The sequence below is a fragment of the Hippoglossus hippoglossus genome, chromosome 5 (assembly GCF_009819705.1).
Source record: "Hippoglossus hippoglossus isolate fHipHip1 chromosome 5, fHipHip1.pri, whole genome shotgun sequence".
Taxonomy (NCBI): Eukaryota; Metazoa; Chordata; class Actinopteri; order Pleuronectiformes; family Pleuronectidae; genus Hippoglossus; species Hippoglossus hippoglossus.
Window position 1 is genome coordinate 23,856,853 of NC_047155.1, and position 13,571 is coordinate 23,870,423.

General features: G+C 40.7%; 2 protein-coding genes across 8 annotated transcripts in view; both read right to left on the minus strand.

Annotated features, from left to right (window-relative positions):
- Nucleotides 1-4,913: 4,913 nt before the first annotated feature.
- Nucleotides 4,914-8,512, minus strand: bhlhe40 (basic helix-loop-helix family, member e40). The gene is made up of 5 exons (XM_034586629.1): nt 8,059-8,512; nt 7,887-7,950; nt 7,683-7,790; nt 7,172-7,295; nt 4,914-7,042 (listed from the first exon to the last, which is right to left on the minus strand). Exons 1-5 carry the CDS (start codon nt 8,133-8,135, stop codon nt 6,189-6,191), a joined length of 1,227 nt encoding a protein of 408 aa, XP_034442520.1. The 5' UTR covers nt 8,136-8,512; the 3' UTR covers nt 4,914-6,188.
- Nucleotides 8,513-10,993: 2,481 nt separating this feature from the next.
- The window catches only part of itpr1b (inositol 1,4,5-trisphosphate receptor, type 1b), an 88,154-nt gene continuing 85,576 nt past the window's right edge, over nt 10,994-13,571 (minus strand). For all 7 annotated transcript variants that reach the window (XM_034586628.1, XM_034586623.1, XM_034586627.1 and 4 more), the window contains one exon: nt 10,994-12,545. In XM_034586628.1, the coding sequence (XP_034442519.1) occupies nt 12,459-12,545 (87 nt within the window). In that variant the 3' untranslated portion in view covers nt 10,994-12,458. The remainder of the gene's footprint in view (nt 12,546-13,571) is intronic.

A 13,571-nucleotide genomic window follows, 5' to 3' on the forward strand; every position in this document is an offset into this window, starting at 1 on the left:
CTTCCGCTCAGGGACTTTCACAATAAAAGCTGGGTCTTGTAGTTTACCAAACAGGTTATTCAGTGAATCTCCATCAGGAGATTCACTTTTTTATTTCAGGTGCAACAGGAACATTTATTTTGTTGCTGGTTGTGTTCAAGCTGTGTCTGTTCTAGAGAAGGAAGAGCACAGTCTATTTTACGGAGAATTAAATGTTTGTTGTCGTTGATTGTGAGGTTTGTGTGTTATTGTGAGAAGTGTCGTAGTTTAGTTAATGAGAGCATATTCAGGACTTTGGTTCCCCCGCTGGTAATTTGCTTTTTTTTCTTTTTCTCGAAATACTTTGTCAAAAGACTTTTAAAATATTAAATAACGACTCAATCCTGGTAATATTACTTTACAATGACTTTATTTGATAATATCACGACTTTGTTAAAACTTTTATTTAAGTAATATTATGACTTCATTATCATAATATGAATACTTTATTACGACTTTATTCTAGTAATCTTGCAACTTAATTATCATAATATTAAATTAGATTTTTGCAATATTTTGACTTTATTACGATTATATTCTCATAATATTACGACTTTGTTACAACCTTATTCTTGTAATATTACAAATATAGTAGGACTTTATATAATTCTATATAACTCACAATATTCTGAATTTATTGCGAGAGTATTTTCATAATGTTAGAACTTTATTACAACTTTCTTCTTGCAATATTTAGGCTTTCTCATTAAATTTCGACTTTATTTTTGATTACTATTTTATTCTTAACTACGACTTGATTATTAATCACGACTTTAATCTTGATTACGACATATTCCCCTAATATTATGACATTTTCTCCTTTAATTATGACTTTATTCTCAGTCCTGATACTTATGATAATGTGGTGCTGATGTACCAAAAGATTTCATTCTTAGTTTTTTTATTAAAGTAGAACAGGCTGCTCACCCCTATAAAATGACACATGGCCACATCATTCTCGTAATATTACGACTTAATTCTCTAAATATCTGATATTTTACCCTTTAATTGACAATAATACTCTGTTGTAGTGTTTGATTCCACAAAGAAATGAATGCAGACATACAGTAGACCACTATAGTTACACATGACATGTATTTAAGTCTGTATTATAAAGGCCTAGTGTAGCAATAGCAACAGATCTACCAGACAATCACGGGTGACTTTTCGTTTCAAAGGTCTGTGGTTTCATCCAATGGTGAAGTGAGAGAAGTTCCTGGCCGGGGTTTCACTGCTATTCATGTGCTAACTGGATCCCAACTGCGTGCCAAAACCAGAGCTTCGTTCTCCACAATGCAGAACGAACACAGGCGACAGGCGACCGTGGACCTCAGAGGCTGCAAACATCCTTTAACTGCCGGGAATAAGGGACGTTTGCAGGCGTTAACGGGCCCGAAACTCCGGTTTGTCATTCAGTGGATGGGTTGGTTTTCCTATTGCCCCACCAGGTTGTCCCACCCTCACAGGGACACACACACACACACATACACACATACACACACACGATGGAAAGTAAAAAAGATCTCCAAAATGCTGATATGTAGGGCACAACATGACTTACAAGTTTGTTACACTGCATGAATGTGTACTGTGCTACATTCACGAACTTGAAAAACAAATTTTGAATGTGCAATTCAAAAGTAACTCGCTGTTAATAATTGTTTGCAGCTATACAAATCATTACATTTGTTACTAACAGCGAGGAAGAGGCTTTTTAAATCAATAAATGCAGCAATGCTGTTGTGACATAACCTTTGAACTTCTAACAAAAATGAACTGTGCTCTCTATCAACTAAAGCTGAAATGGTTTTATCTTTGATTTATATTGACAGAAGCTTCTGCATCTGGTTCCACTGAAGTTTTCTTGTCTTCCCGCCCTCTGTGTGTCTGGATGAGTGGGTGTATTACGACCTTTCTCTTTAGGTCACCATTTTCTTTGATGGGTGCTCATGAAGTATTTTGAGACTTTTGAGAAATCAGCTTCCTGACCATGACAATTCTCGCTGTTGCCTTGTCCACAGTCCATGCACTGTTCTCAGCAGCAGTCACCATGGAGGCCAAGTCCATGCACATTAGTTCCACACTTATCCCAGCCTCTGTGACACCCAGTTCATAGTTAGATGTTTATTTGCCAGCTAAATAACAAAGTCATTCTTTTTGATGCTATCATATTTCGGTGGTTTTGCCGGTCTTTATCTCATGACGATGTTTTTTCACTGCTTGGTTTACACTGGTGTCACTGTTTTCTGAGTGTGTGAACAGTGAGGCCAAGGCAAGCCCACATCCTGCCAGTTGGTAGAGGATACGCTCGAATAAGACTGTGAACCAAGTGAAGATGAAGAAAACAAACTATGTAAATGAAGCATTAGCTACTAGGGTGAGGGTTTTGGATGATGAGGATTCCTACTACCTGTCCAGGATGTACCCCACCTCTCACACAATGTCAGCTGGGGTTGGCTCCAGTCCCCTGTGACCAGAGAAGGATAAGCATTAGATGGATGAAATACAGAGTGTCTGTGACTCTCAAGAAACAAACAGATTCTTGTGGCTGTAGCCTCATCATGTCAGTAATCAACCTATACTCAATTGTAGTCACTTGGGGGCAGCAGAAACAAGCTGTAAACATAACACTGACATGTATTTACCATTGAAGTTTGTGAGTTGATGAACTTTTTTGTAAAGAGTGACTTATATATACATCAAGCCAATACAAGACTCATTAGCACCCAATTAAAGTGGCGTTCATTTCCGTCCAATATTCCACCAACTCCTGAGAGAAATATCTGTCTCTTGAGCTGCTAAATGTTCACCTGCTTGCTGCTGACACTGTCTGTTTGCTGTGTGGCATCAGGCAGGTAGTGAACAGGCTGGGTTTCCTCAGCTGTCTGCTGCAGGTGGAAACCAGACTAACAGATGTTTGTAGAGTTGCGAGCAGTGAAACACAAAACAATGAAGTGAAAGCCAGTGCCCCATAGAGCCAAGAGGAACTAAAGAGGTGGTTGATTATATTATATGAGATTGTCACTATACAATCCTTTTCATATATGATCTATTATAATATAAATGATTGACTTTCACAAAATGACTCCAAACCATCCAATACTCTGCCACTAGGATCATCCGCCACACCAAATCGAGAGACCACATCACACATCTCATCCAGCTTCCGGTCCAACAAAGAATACTTGACAAAATCCCAATTCTGTGGGTTCCATAGTGAGTTTCTATCAGAGTGAGCCTTTAGCGGCTCTGCCACCTCTATTACCACATTACAACGCAAAACACAGGGTTTGTATCAGTCTACCCTTCATAACATCTTGTGTCCCCCACTAATACATTGTCAACCTTTGGTTTTACTTTCACTAACTCAGGTGTGACTTCAATGTGTTGATTTTGTTTGTTTTGTTCTTGTTCACAAATGTGCCTCGAAACCTGTTTTTAACTCTGATTTTACTTTCAACTATTCTTGTGTCACTTATGTTGTATTAAAAGGTGTTTGTGTCTCCTAATCTGATACTACATCACATTTCATTTAGCTGACTCTTTTATCCAAAGCGACTTACAATAAGTGCATTCAACCATGAGGGTACAAACCAGAACAACAAGTGAAGTCTTCTTGTGTGACGTGTCTAGTTGACATCCTTTTCTTTTGTGGTAACATTCTAGTCTAAACAATGTTTCGTTGCAGCTACAGAAGTAAAATACTAACATTTAGTTTTACTTTAACTATTGATGTGTTTATTTATAATATATATTCCTTCGGTGTTATAATAATAATAATAACAACAACAATTATACTTACTTTAATTATTATTATTATTATAATTATAATTATTTCTAACAAAATGCAACAAAATATATTTGTGGAAAATTATTAAACTGATAAGATCAGCTCACTTGTATTCAACACACAGGACAATGACTTTGGTTATGTGCTCTAACAAACCAGGCTCACTGGTGTGAAAACAGCAGCTAAGTGCAGTGCGATTCCACAAGATGGTGCCAGTGTAGCGTTTTGGAGCTGATCAGGACTGTGAGGCCTGAGGAATTTAAATCACAAACTAGTGTGTTGATATAAATTCACTCATCTGCAGCTCAAATGACAAAACACTATTGTGATTGTAACAAAAGAAAAAAACTGGCATTTCCACATTTCTCAGAGAGGCATGGTGTGGGTAGTAAGTAGTGCATGGCATATGCTTCTTATATTCTCACAGTTACTACATCTACAGCAATGTTAGCACCCAGGAAACAGCAGCCAAACAAGCCACAGCAGGTTGGCGGTGATTAAACATCCGTATTGTGAAATATGGACGTTAATCAAAGACTTACGGGCCGCGCCGCCACAACCTCAAATAGGACTTCTATCCACTGTGGTGTTCTCAAGTGGCCATACCTATTTCTGCTTCTACTCATCACACTTTAAATCATGGTGCCGTTGCTGTCACACCTTATACGTACCATATAAACTGTATGAGAGGGAAATCAGGAAACCATAAAAGTGAAAAAAGTGAATTTATTGATTATGTCTACATTTTATCTGTAGTTTCTGAGCTAATATCGTGGCTCACAGGGTCAGTTTTCATATTCGTGACAGTATGTAGTAAACAAAATCAACTCCGCGATTATGTGTTGAGATAAACGTTGCAGTGATAAAAGATAGTGACATGGATATATAAATGCTCACCACACATAACTCCTGGGAAACGCTCTCGAATTTGATATGTTTACAGGCTGTAATCTAAGACATGCTATTGATTTACAGAGGCTCTACTGCTTTATGGGTTATGTAAGTGTTATGTAAGTAAGTGTTGTTATGAGGAGCCGTCTGCTCGGCCGGCTACAACACGTTTAAGCCATCAGGCAGTGAAAAAAAACAAATTCCACGGGGGAGGGGAAAAAAAAGCTTTATTAATATTTTAATATTTATCAATAATACTTTATATACAAAATATGTACAACAAACAACCTTGTGTTACATTTTTCAAAATAAATCCCAAATACCTCTATCTATACAAAACTATTATTTTAGTTTGAACTTTACATTCACTCTCTTTGCCACAGACACAACATTTAAAGCAAATACAGTTCAAACACCTGTTGTCGTTGTGTCTGCATTAAACGAGTAAAGGCAACAGCATGAGCTAGAAGGTCAGGCCTTAACTTGACTGGGAATTTACGGGCAATGACGCACATACGCTAAACACTGTACACGTTCTGTTGCCGTGTACAGCAAAGAGACTGCCTCCACCTTCCTCTCGCAATGCGGATACACTCAGCGGGTCACGTATCAAAAATAGAGATGTATGAGTAGTATAAACAACAACAACAACATATTACAAGACATTACTTCACAGGACATCCATCTAGATGCACAAATAGTCGTGACTCACAGATTAAATCATAAAAAAGCACATACGGCCGCATCGTCAACAGACATGAGTGACACGCCCTGCACGCCAACAACGCCCTGGACATTCTTTGAACATCGTGAACACTTGTGTTCATTTAGCTCCAAGGTAATTTAAGGGTGAGAGAAGTGAAGTCTTCTCGTGTGACGTGTCTAGTTGACATCCTTTTTTTTTTTTGGTAACATTCTAGTCTAAACAATGGTTCGTTGCAGTTACAGAAGTGAAAAACACTGAGGGTAGATCCTCCATTCACAGATCTACAGCAGGTATTTAAGCAGCATCTACATGGGGCTTTTGTTCAATCTTTACATTCATTACAGACTGCTGTGTGTGTAAAAAAGTAGGTCCAAATAAAATATATGTTTCTTTGGGAGGGGGTTGGTGTATCTGTGTCCAACACGCTGGGTTTACCTCTGACATTCAACAATGTGCGTGGAGAAGGCGAACCTTGCTAGAAACAGGAAAAAGAAAAACGCTTTAATCTGATCACGTTCACAGTGTTTCAGAGCCGTGCAGCAGGTAATATACGAGCCTCTGCATGGACACTGCAGGTTGCCCCCAGAGATCCTGTTTGAATGTGTGAGAAGCTGATGATATATGGTGGTTTCCAGTTGGGGCTCTTTGCTGGGGTCAGTGTTCTGATGGGCCAAACAACAGCGGTGGTTTGAAGGGAAACCAGTTCAGAGTCTTCTCAGTTGAGCCGACTATTTAACCCCGTTCCACATTTGAAGGGCAAGGTTCCAACAGAAAGACTTCTGTTTAGTCTTTGGTTTCCAAGTTCAAAGGAGGGACCTGCTTTAAAGCTTTGTGAAGAGCAGGGGAGTCCATGGCGGCGTGGTGTGGGACCGGAGACCCTCCCCTTGAGGACATCACCAAGGATGAGGGAAGTGTTTCTAGGGGTAGGCTCACTGAGGAGACATTCATGCCTGGGTACATGACCGGCATGCCCCCTGTGTACCAGCATTTCTCCAGCATGGGCAGATACGCTGCGGCTGCAGCAGCTGCTGGGGGTATGAGGTAGAAGGGGAGGCAAAACGGGGGCTGGTTGGGTGAGAAGCTCATGTAGCTGCCGGGGACTCCTGCCGTGTGACCGGCGGGGATCTCGTCCTCTGTCGAATCAGACCTTGACTTCTTGGCATGTGGCTCGTCACCCTCCTGCTTGATGACACCGGTCGTACATTCAGATGAAGCGTGCTTGAGTCCCCCCTCTCTCGCGTGGCTTTCTGACCACTGGGCTTTGGGGTCGCGCTCTCCCCCGTACCCGCTGTCTGTGTCTGTGTCACTTCCACTTTGCTCCCCTGTCCCGTGGGGGTAAGTCCTCTGAATGACAGGAACACAGTTCTTGGCGGTGCCCTCGGAGGCCCGCGGGGGCTGTCCTGCAGATTGCTTCACCTTCACTGTAGCTTGAGGGACAGACTCCTCTGGATGCAGGCTGCTTTGATGCTGCAGGACTTCGGCTGCTACTTTTTGGATGTGGCCGATGACATGGGAAGCGGTCAGGTCCCTGCTGCTTTCTTGGTTGGCCAGATAGTGCAGGACCTCTTTTGCACACAAGTGAAACCCAGAGCGAAACATCTCCTCGCTGTTCTCTGCACCATCACCTCCATGATCACCTGGAAGTTTAAAAACACAAGGTCAAGAAACTTTTCGCACAGTTTTAATGCAATAACTGACTGGTCTGCCACGTGCAAAACATCTGCCTTTGCTTCATGTCAACAAGACACCACGGACATGGGACTTACTAATTTGCAGGTCCTTTTGCAGCGCCATGATTTTCTGCTGCTGCTGGTCCAGGAGGGTACTCAGGGCTTTCACATGCTTGAGAGTGAGCTCCAGGACCACGGCTTTCTCCAAATGACCCAGCGTCTAAAACAGGAAGACCTTCGATAAGCATGTTGATCTTTCTTATGTAACACATTCTGCAGCTGAACAGAGGACAAGCCTCGGGTAGTCATGCAATCCACGTACGCACACACAGGCGCAGATACACACACACATGGGAAAATTCTCAACAACAAGCTCAAACATCTCAAAACTAAATAAAAACATTAAATAGAAAAAAATACTATCATGAAAAAAATATCTCTTCATGTTTTTTCGCCTTTTAAAATCCAAAAACTTTTATATTTTTTGAGACTCCAAATTTGAGTCCAGCAAAACCATGTGGCGTCTCAGGTTCCCTGGCCGTTCACACACACACACACACCCACACCCACACACACCCACATGCCACATGTAGAACATATTACCCACCGTGAGCTTCAGATGTTCAGGCAACAAATCCTTCAGTTGGGCGATGCATTCGTTGATTCTGTCCCGTCTTTTCTTTTCGATCAGTCGGTGTGGCAGCTTGTAGGTCTCCTGGAGAAGGAGGACATGTTTTGTCAGTGAAATCCATGTTGCTAAATGCAGGAATATGATGCATTAAATTTTTTTTTTTTTTAAACTTTTATTTACCTTGCTCTCATCCACGCGCTTCATGCCCCTCCTGGGTTTGTATACATAGATGGGAAAGTCCATTCTTTAGAGAGAAGACAGAATTAGTTAGTTTTTACTTTGCTAAGCGTGCTTTACATACAGCTGGAGAGAATGGGAGATGATCAAATATATATAAAAAATGTCCTCTTACCCTGGCATGTCAGCTATATCCAGTGATGGGTGTTTGGGTACACAGGGAGGTGGTTGCGCACTCGTAATCCTCTCCATGTCGTTTTACTGCAAACCCCGAATGACTTCAAAAAGCCTTCAAATGCAGCCACGAAAATCCAAAAAGTATCTCCCGTTATCCAGAGCCTGTGTGTGTGTGTGCGTGTCGGTGAGTTCCCGCTCGGAGCTGGAGTTGTTGGGAGCCGCGCAGCGCTGTCACCTCAGGTCCGGACTCCGCTGCTGTGTGAGTGTGTGTGTCTGTGATCGAAGCTCCACGCCCGGCTGGAACAAGTGTGAGAGCTGGGTGGGTTTCTGACTACGTGTTAAATAAACCCTGTGACTACAGGCACGTCTCTCCACAAGAGACACTGACTCCGCTCCGTCACATGAGCCTCACGTGTTGGACGGCGCTTTCAAGTCCTCACACACCCCTCCCCTCCCTCCACGCGCGCGCGCGCGCGCGCACACACACGCACGCAGACACACTCCTCCTCCCTCCTGTGTAGTGGCTGCTCCTCCGCCGGGGCTGAGTCTCGTGTACCACCATGCTCCGGCTCCAGGGGCAGAGGCGTGTTTGCAGAACAGAGCGTGTTTACAAGACAGGAAGTAGAGCAACAGTTCCCTCGTTATCAGCCGCCACACTGCAAATATGGCTGCACATTACACTGAGGACAACACTGTAGAGCCCCGGGCAGGAGCACAGACAACAACAGACAGGGAGAGAGGGTTCAGCGTCGTGGAGCAGCTCTAAGCTTCAGGCTTAAAGATCAGTGCAGGGACTTCAGACGAGATTGGAAAAAGTCTACAGGAAGATTTGGAAAAACAAGTAAAACGAGCAAGAATAACGATGACAACAACAATAATAATAATAATAACAGTTAAATTCAATTCAATTATTAAATAATAAACAATCAATCAATCACTCAATCAACCAATCAATCCTCCATCTATCTATTTATTGTAGTCTAGTCAAGCTCTGCCATAAAAAGCTCTGCCATAAAAACGTTTTTATATATATATATATATATATATATATATATATATAAATATATATATATAATATATATATTTATATATATATATATATATATAAATTGTTTGTTACAATTTGCAGTTTTATGTGTTTTGTGTATATCATTATATCAATATATATATTACATATTGTCACACACAAGTAGGGTGGTGACCACAAATTCATTCTGCAATAATATATTTATAACATATTGTCTCAAACAAGTAACAAATTCATTCTGTAATTATATATATATATATATATATATATATATAGGAATACACAAAAATCCTAAAACTGCATATTGTAACAAACAAGTATCCATGGTGACATGTAGGTAACTCCATATTATATATATATAGTATAATTTTTATAAAACTGCGTATACTGTTACAAACAAACAGCTTGGTCCGCCAAGTCTTTTTATATGTTCTCCGTTCGGCTGCCAGACATGTGCCACGCGCTCGGGATGGACACGGTGTAATTTCACACTGTACCCATTTGATGCGTGGCACGTGCGCACACTGAGGCGGGGCGGTGTGTTGTTGTGTTTTTATAAAGGCTGCAGTACTAACACCGTATAAACTGGATGTCACGTTGAGATCCTCATGGCAGAAGGGGGGGGGGGGGGGGGGGGGGAGAGAGGCAGAGTCAGAGAGAGAGAGAGAGAGAGAGAGGGCGAGGGAGAGGAGAGAGAGGGAGATAGAGAGAGAGGGAGATAGAGAGGGCGAGGGAGAGGAGAGAGAGGGAGATAGAGAGAGAGGGAGATAGAGAGGGAGATAGAGAGGGCGAGGGAGAGGAGGAGAGGAGAGAGAGGGAGAGAACGAGAGGGAGAGAACGAGAGGGAGAGAGAAGGAGAGCCGAGCGGCAGATCCCTGCCGGTGACGTCACGCTCACAGACGAGCCGAAAGTGGCCGACTGCTCTGTCGGTTCCTTCCGCCGATGTCCCGAAGCAGCCAGAGACTAAAGATAGACCCCGCTGAAAGAGAAACATGGAGCGAGGACAGGCTCTCTGTCTGCACCTGTTCCAAACACCAATACACCGGAAACACGGTGTCTCATGAAGAAGTCAGGACAGTTAGTTTTTTATCATTTCAGATCTTTAAAGTTTATGTATCTATGTTTGTATGTTTTTTTTCAAAATGATGAATAAAAAATGCGAGCATCTCAAACTGAGTTGCTCTCATTACTGTTGATGTTGTGCAAAAGTATATATGTCACTATTAGCAGGTCAGAGACATGTAGGTTCTTTGTATTATCAACAAAGTGCACCTTCATAAAAGTAAAACTGTTATTATTAATTATTATTAAACATTATTAATGTATAAATATTTGACGATATTTGCTGCTTAAAGATGTTCAGGTGTTTCCAGTACATATGTCTAAGATCCTTCAAGATTATATCAGGACATGACCTGGTTTCACCTCTGAACTGGAAAACACACAACACTGACTGGAACCTGTAAGTTTGGTCTTACAGGTGTGAAGTAGTGGATTTCTGCTTGAGTTAAATATGCATCTTACAGTTTTAACATTGGATTTTCATTATATATATATATATATATATATAACACACACACGTGGGTTAAAGTTTCTATTTATGTAAGCCCTATTGACATTTATTTTTGGGGGCCGAAGCCAAGTTTAGGTAGTAAACATTTTCCGTTATCAATATAAATGCCAATATTTATATACATTAAAAAAATTCTCAACAATTCCTAAGATGTCATTATCAATGAAATGACAAAGAAATGTGACAGAGGTTTGATGTTTTACTGTTTAGCCAAATAGACTCCTCTATAAATAATTATAAATAAAAAGAAAACACAAATACAACCAAATCTATAGAACTTAAATTAAGAAAATTATTTGATTTTTTTCCATAAAATAAACATAAACACACATCTTTTGCATTGTTTATTTTGTGAAATAAAAGTTTTCATATTGGCAAACATAAATGCTGAAACCGATATGTCTCATCTCAAGGCTCATATCTGCTGATATTATTGTCCAAATATACATTGATATACATATATATCCTATTTGGGATATTTACATGCTGTCTATGGTATGCCCATCAATTTTACTGGCTTATGATAACTCTACAACACCAGTATGACTCATGTTGGATCCGCTGATCACTGAATGGTTGTATAAATAAACTGTTAAACATTTTTAAACAAAGAGCATTATTAGTTTACTATATATGGAGACTTTCTTATAATAAACAGACATCACAATGAGTAAAGGATAATTACATCAATTTTAATAAATAATCCTACTTTAATATACAAATTGACAGTTCTTACATTTTTAATTCATGTTAACATTCATTTTGAGCCACAGTTGTTTCTCTCCATCTCATTTTTCTATACAAAAGCAAAAGTAAGCAACAAATATTATGTACACACAGTAGTCCCCAAAAAAGAGAGACTTCTAAATCAACTAATACATATTAGTGAACATGAGCATAAAAAGAGAAAAGAGACTCGGCACAAGCATGAATCAGACTTCAAATGAGGGACGGCAGGCACAAGTGAGAAATGGCGCTAAGGATGTTTATCAAAGTAAAATATACGCAACTCCTGAGCAAATTGTTAAAGCATGAGTGACACTGTATCTGACAGACAGGTCAAAGTAAATCTATTAAGATGCACAGAGATGTGACACCACTGGATCTGCAGAAACTATCTGTATATATTGCTCTCATACAATTTACTATCGAGTGCAGGTGACACTCCAGAAGTATGCACATTTTCAAGAAAGAAAAAAGTAAAATTGAGAAGGCCAGCTTATTCAATATTTTCTCTATATTTGCGTAAGTAAAGACAACTGACAACTCCCTACTTTATCCAGTGACAGTAAAGTACAAACAAAAATGTTGGCCCACGGCTGAAGTAAGGAATGACTGATGGAACTTAAATCCACACACCAGCGAGGTTGCATATTTAAGTTAATATATTGCACAAAAATGCATGAAAATAAGACATGTAATACTGCTCATTATGACCGAAATATAAATAGAAAACATTCAAATAAAATGACAAAGAAATGGGTGTAATTCCTCCTGTCCAGTCTGCTCCACCATGTTTCAAGTTCAAGGCCATGGGTTGAGGAATCCCCATTTATTTCTACACAGAAAACATTTGGCACAAAGTGTGACTGGACTGAACAGAACGAGGTGGGTGAATGTTACTCCGCGTAGTAACACGTGCATGGGACGGAGCTACACATCGCCTTATGTCTACCTATACGTTACAGTGGTTCCCTACCATTCTAAGTTAAACTCACACTCAGTACAGTGTACGTGCCTCTGAGGGGCTGTGACACAGAGTCGGCGGCGAGCTGCTTCAGAGGCGCGTCAGTTGACCTTACGCAGGCTGCTGGGGGTTGACGTTCATGTGCTGAGGGTGCCCCAACAGGCCGATCCGCTGCTTCTGCTTCCTCTGTTCTGTCATCTGAAGAGAATAGAGATAACAGATTAATTCAAAGATCCTCCCACCTGCTCCTCTGCTGGCACGCTCTTCTTCTTCTGCTGTGCATGTCGGCAGCCTCCCCACATCGATTCAACCTTTTACATCACTTTACAGAAAAGCCGCACACTGCCGAACTCATTCTTCTGAAATCGTGCCAGCAGTCTCGTCCCAGCGCTCCGTCCTCTGACGAAAGCAACACAACCAAACTACTAATACTGAAACTGAGTCGAAAAGAAATTTCAGAAATCAAGCAAAGCGCATGAGTCAAAACACAGGTGTTAACCTTTATACCAGCAGAAAAAAGATTGGCTTTTCTACTCAGAAGTAACTTTAAAGTTGTGATTTGCCCCTCAACACTGAAACAGTGAGAGGACAGAGTGGTCTCGTAATGAGTGTCCCAGAGAAATAATTTTGCGTGGAGTGATGTGTTGGCAGAAATAAAATGTCATTAAAAGTCCAGTAGGTGAACAGTTTAAACTCAGTTAGGGGAAGAATGGTGACATTTTTTATACTACAAATTAGACTAAATTACTTAACACAGAGAGGACTTGTGGCACAGCTTTCCTGCTCACGCTATTTTGAAATTAGATCCTGCGAAGGTAGAGAATTAAAATGGCCACTTCTACGCACCCGCACTTTTGTTTCATTGTTTTGAAGTCAGAGCCGGCCGTTGAATCTGGAGTGAAAATGTGAAGCTCTGCCCTTCGCAGCTTTCACCAACAACAATAATCATTTCCCCCCTGTCTGGGTCAAAATGTCTTGGTAACACTCACTTCCTCACAGATAGTTCTCATTTCAAGGGTAAAGACATTTTTACAATTCTGTTTACTAGAAACAGTGGATTGCAGACATTGTGCAATTAAAGTGCTCCAGAGGACTATTACACAACTTACTAGTACTTAAATCTGTCAGTTTGATCACTGCAGAAACATTCACTAAACCAGCCGAATGAAAAGTTATCACTTTGCTCTTCTAAATGTTGAGAAAGGCTTTATCCAGTAAATACAC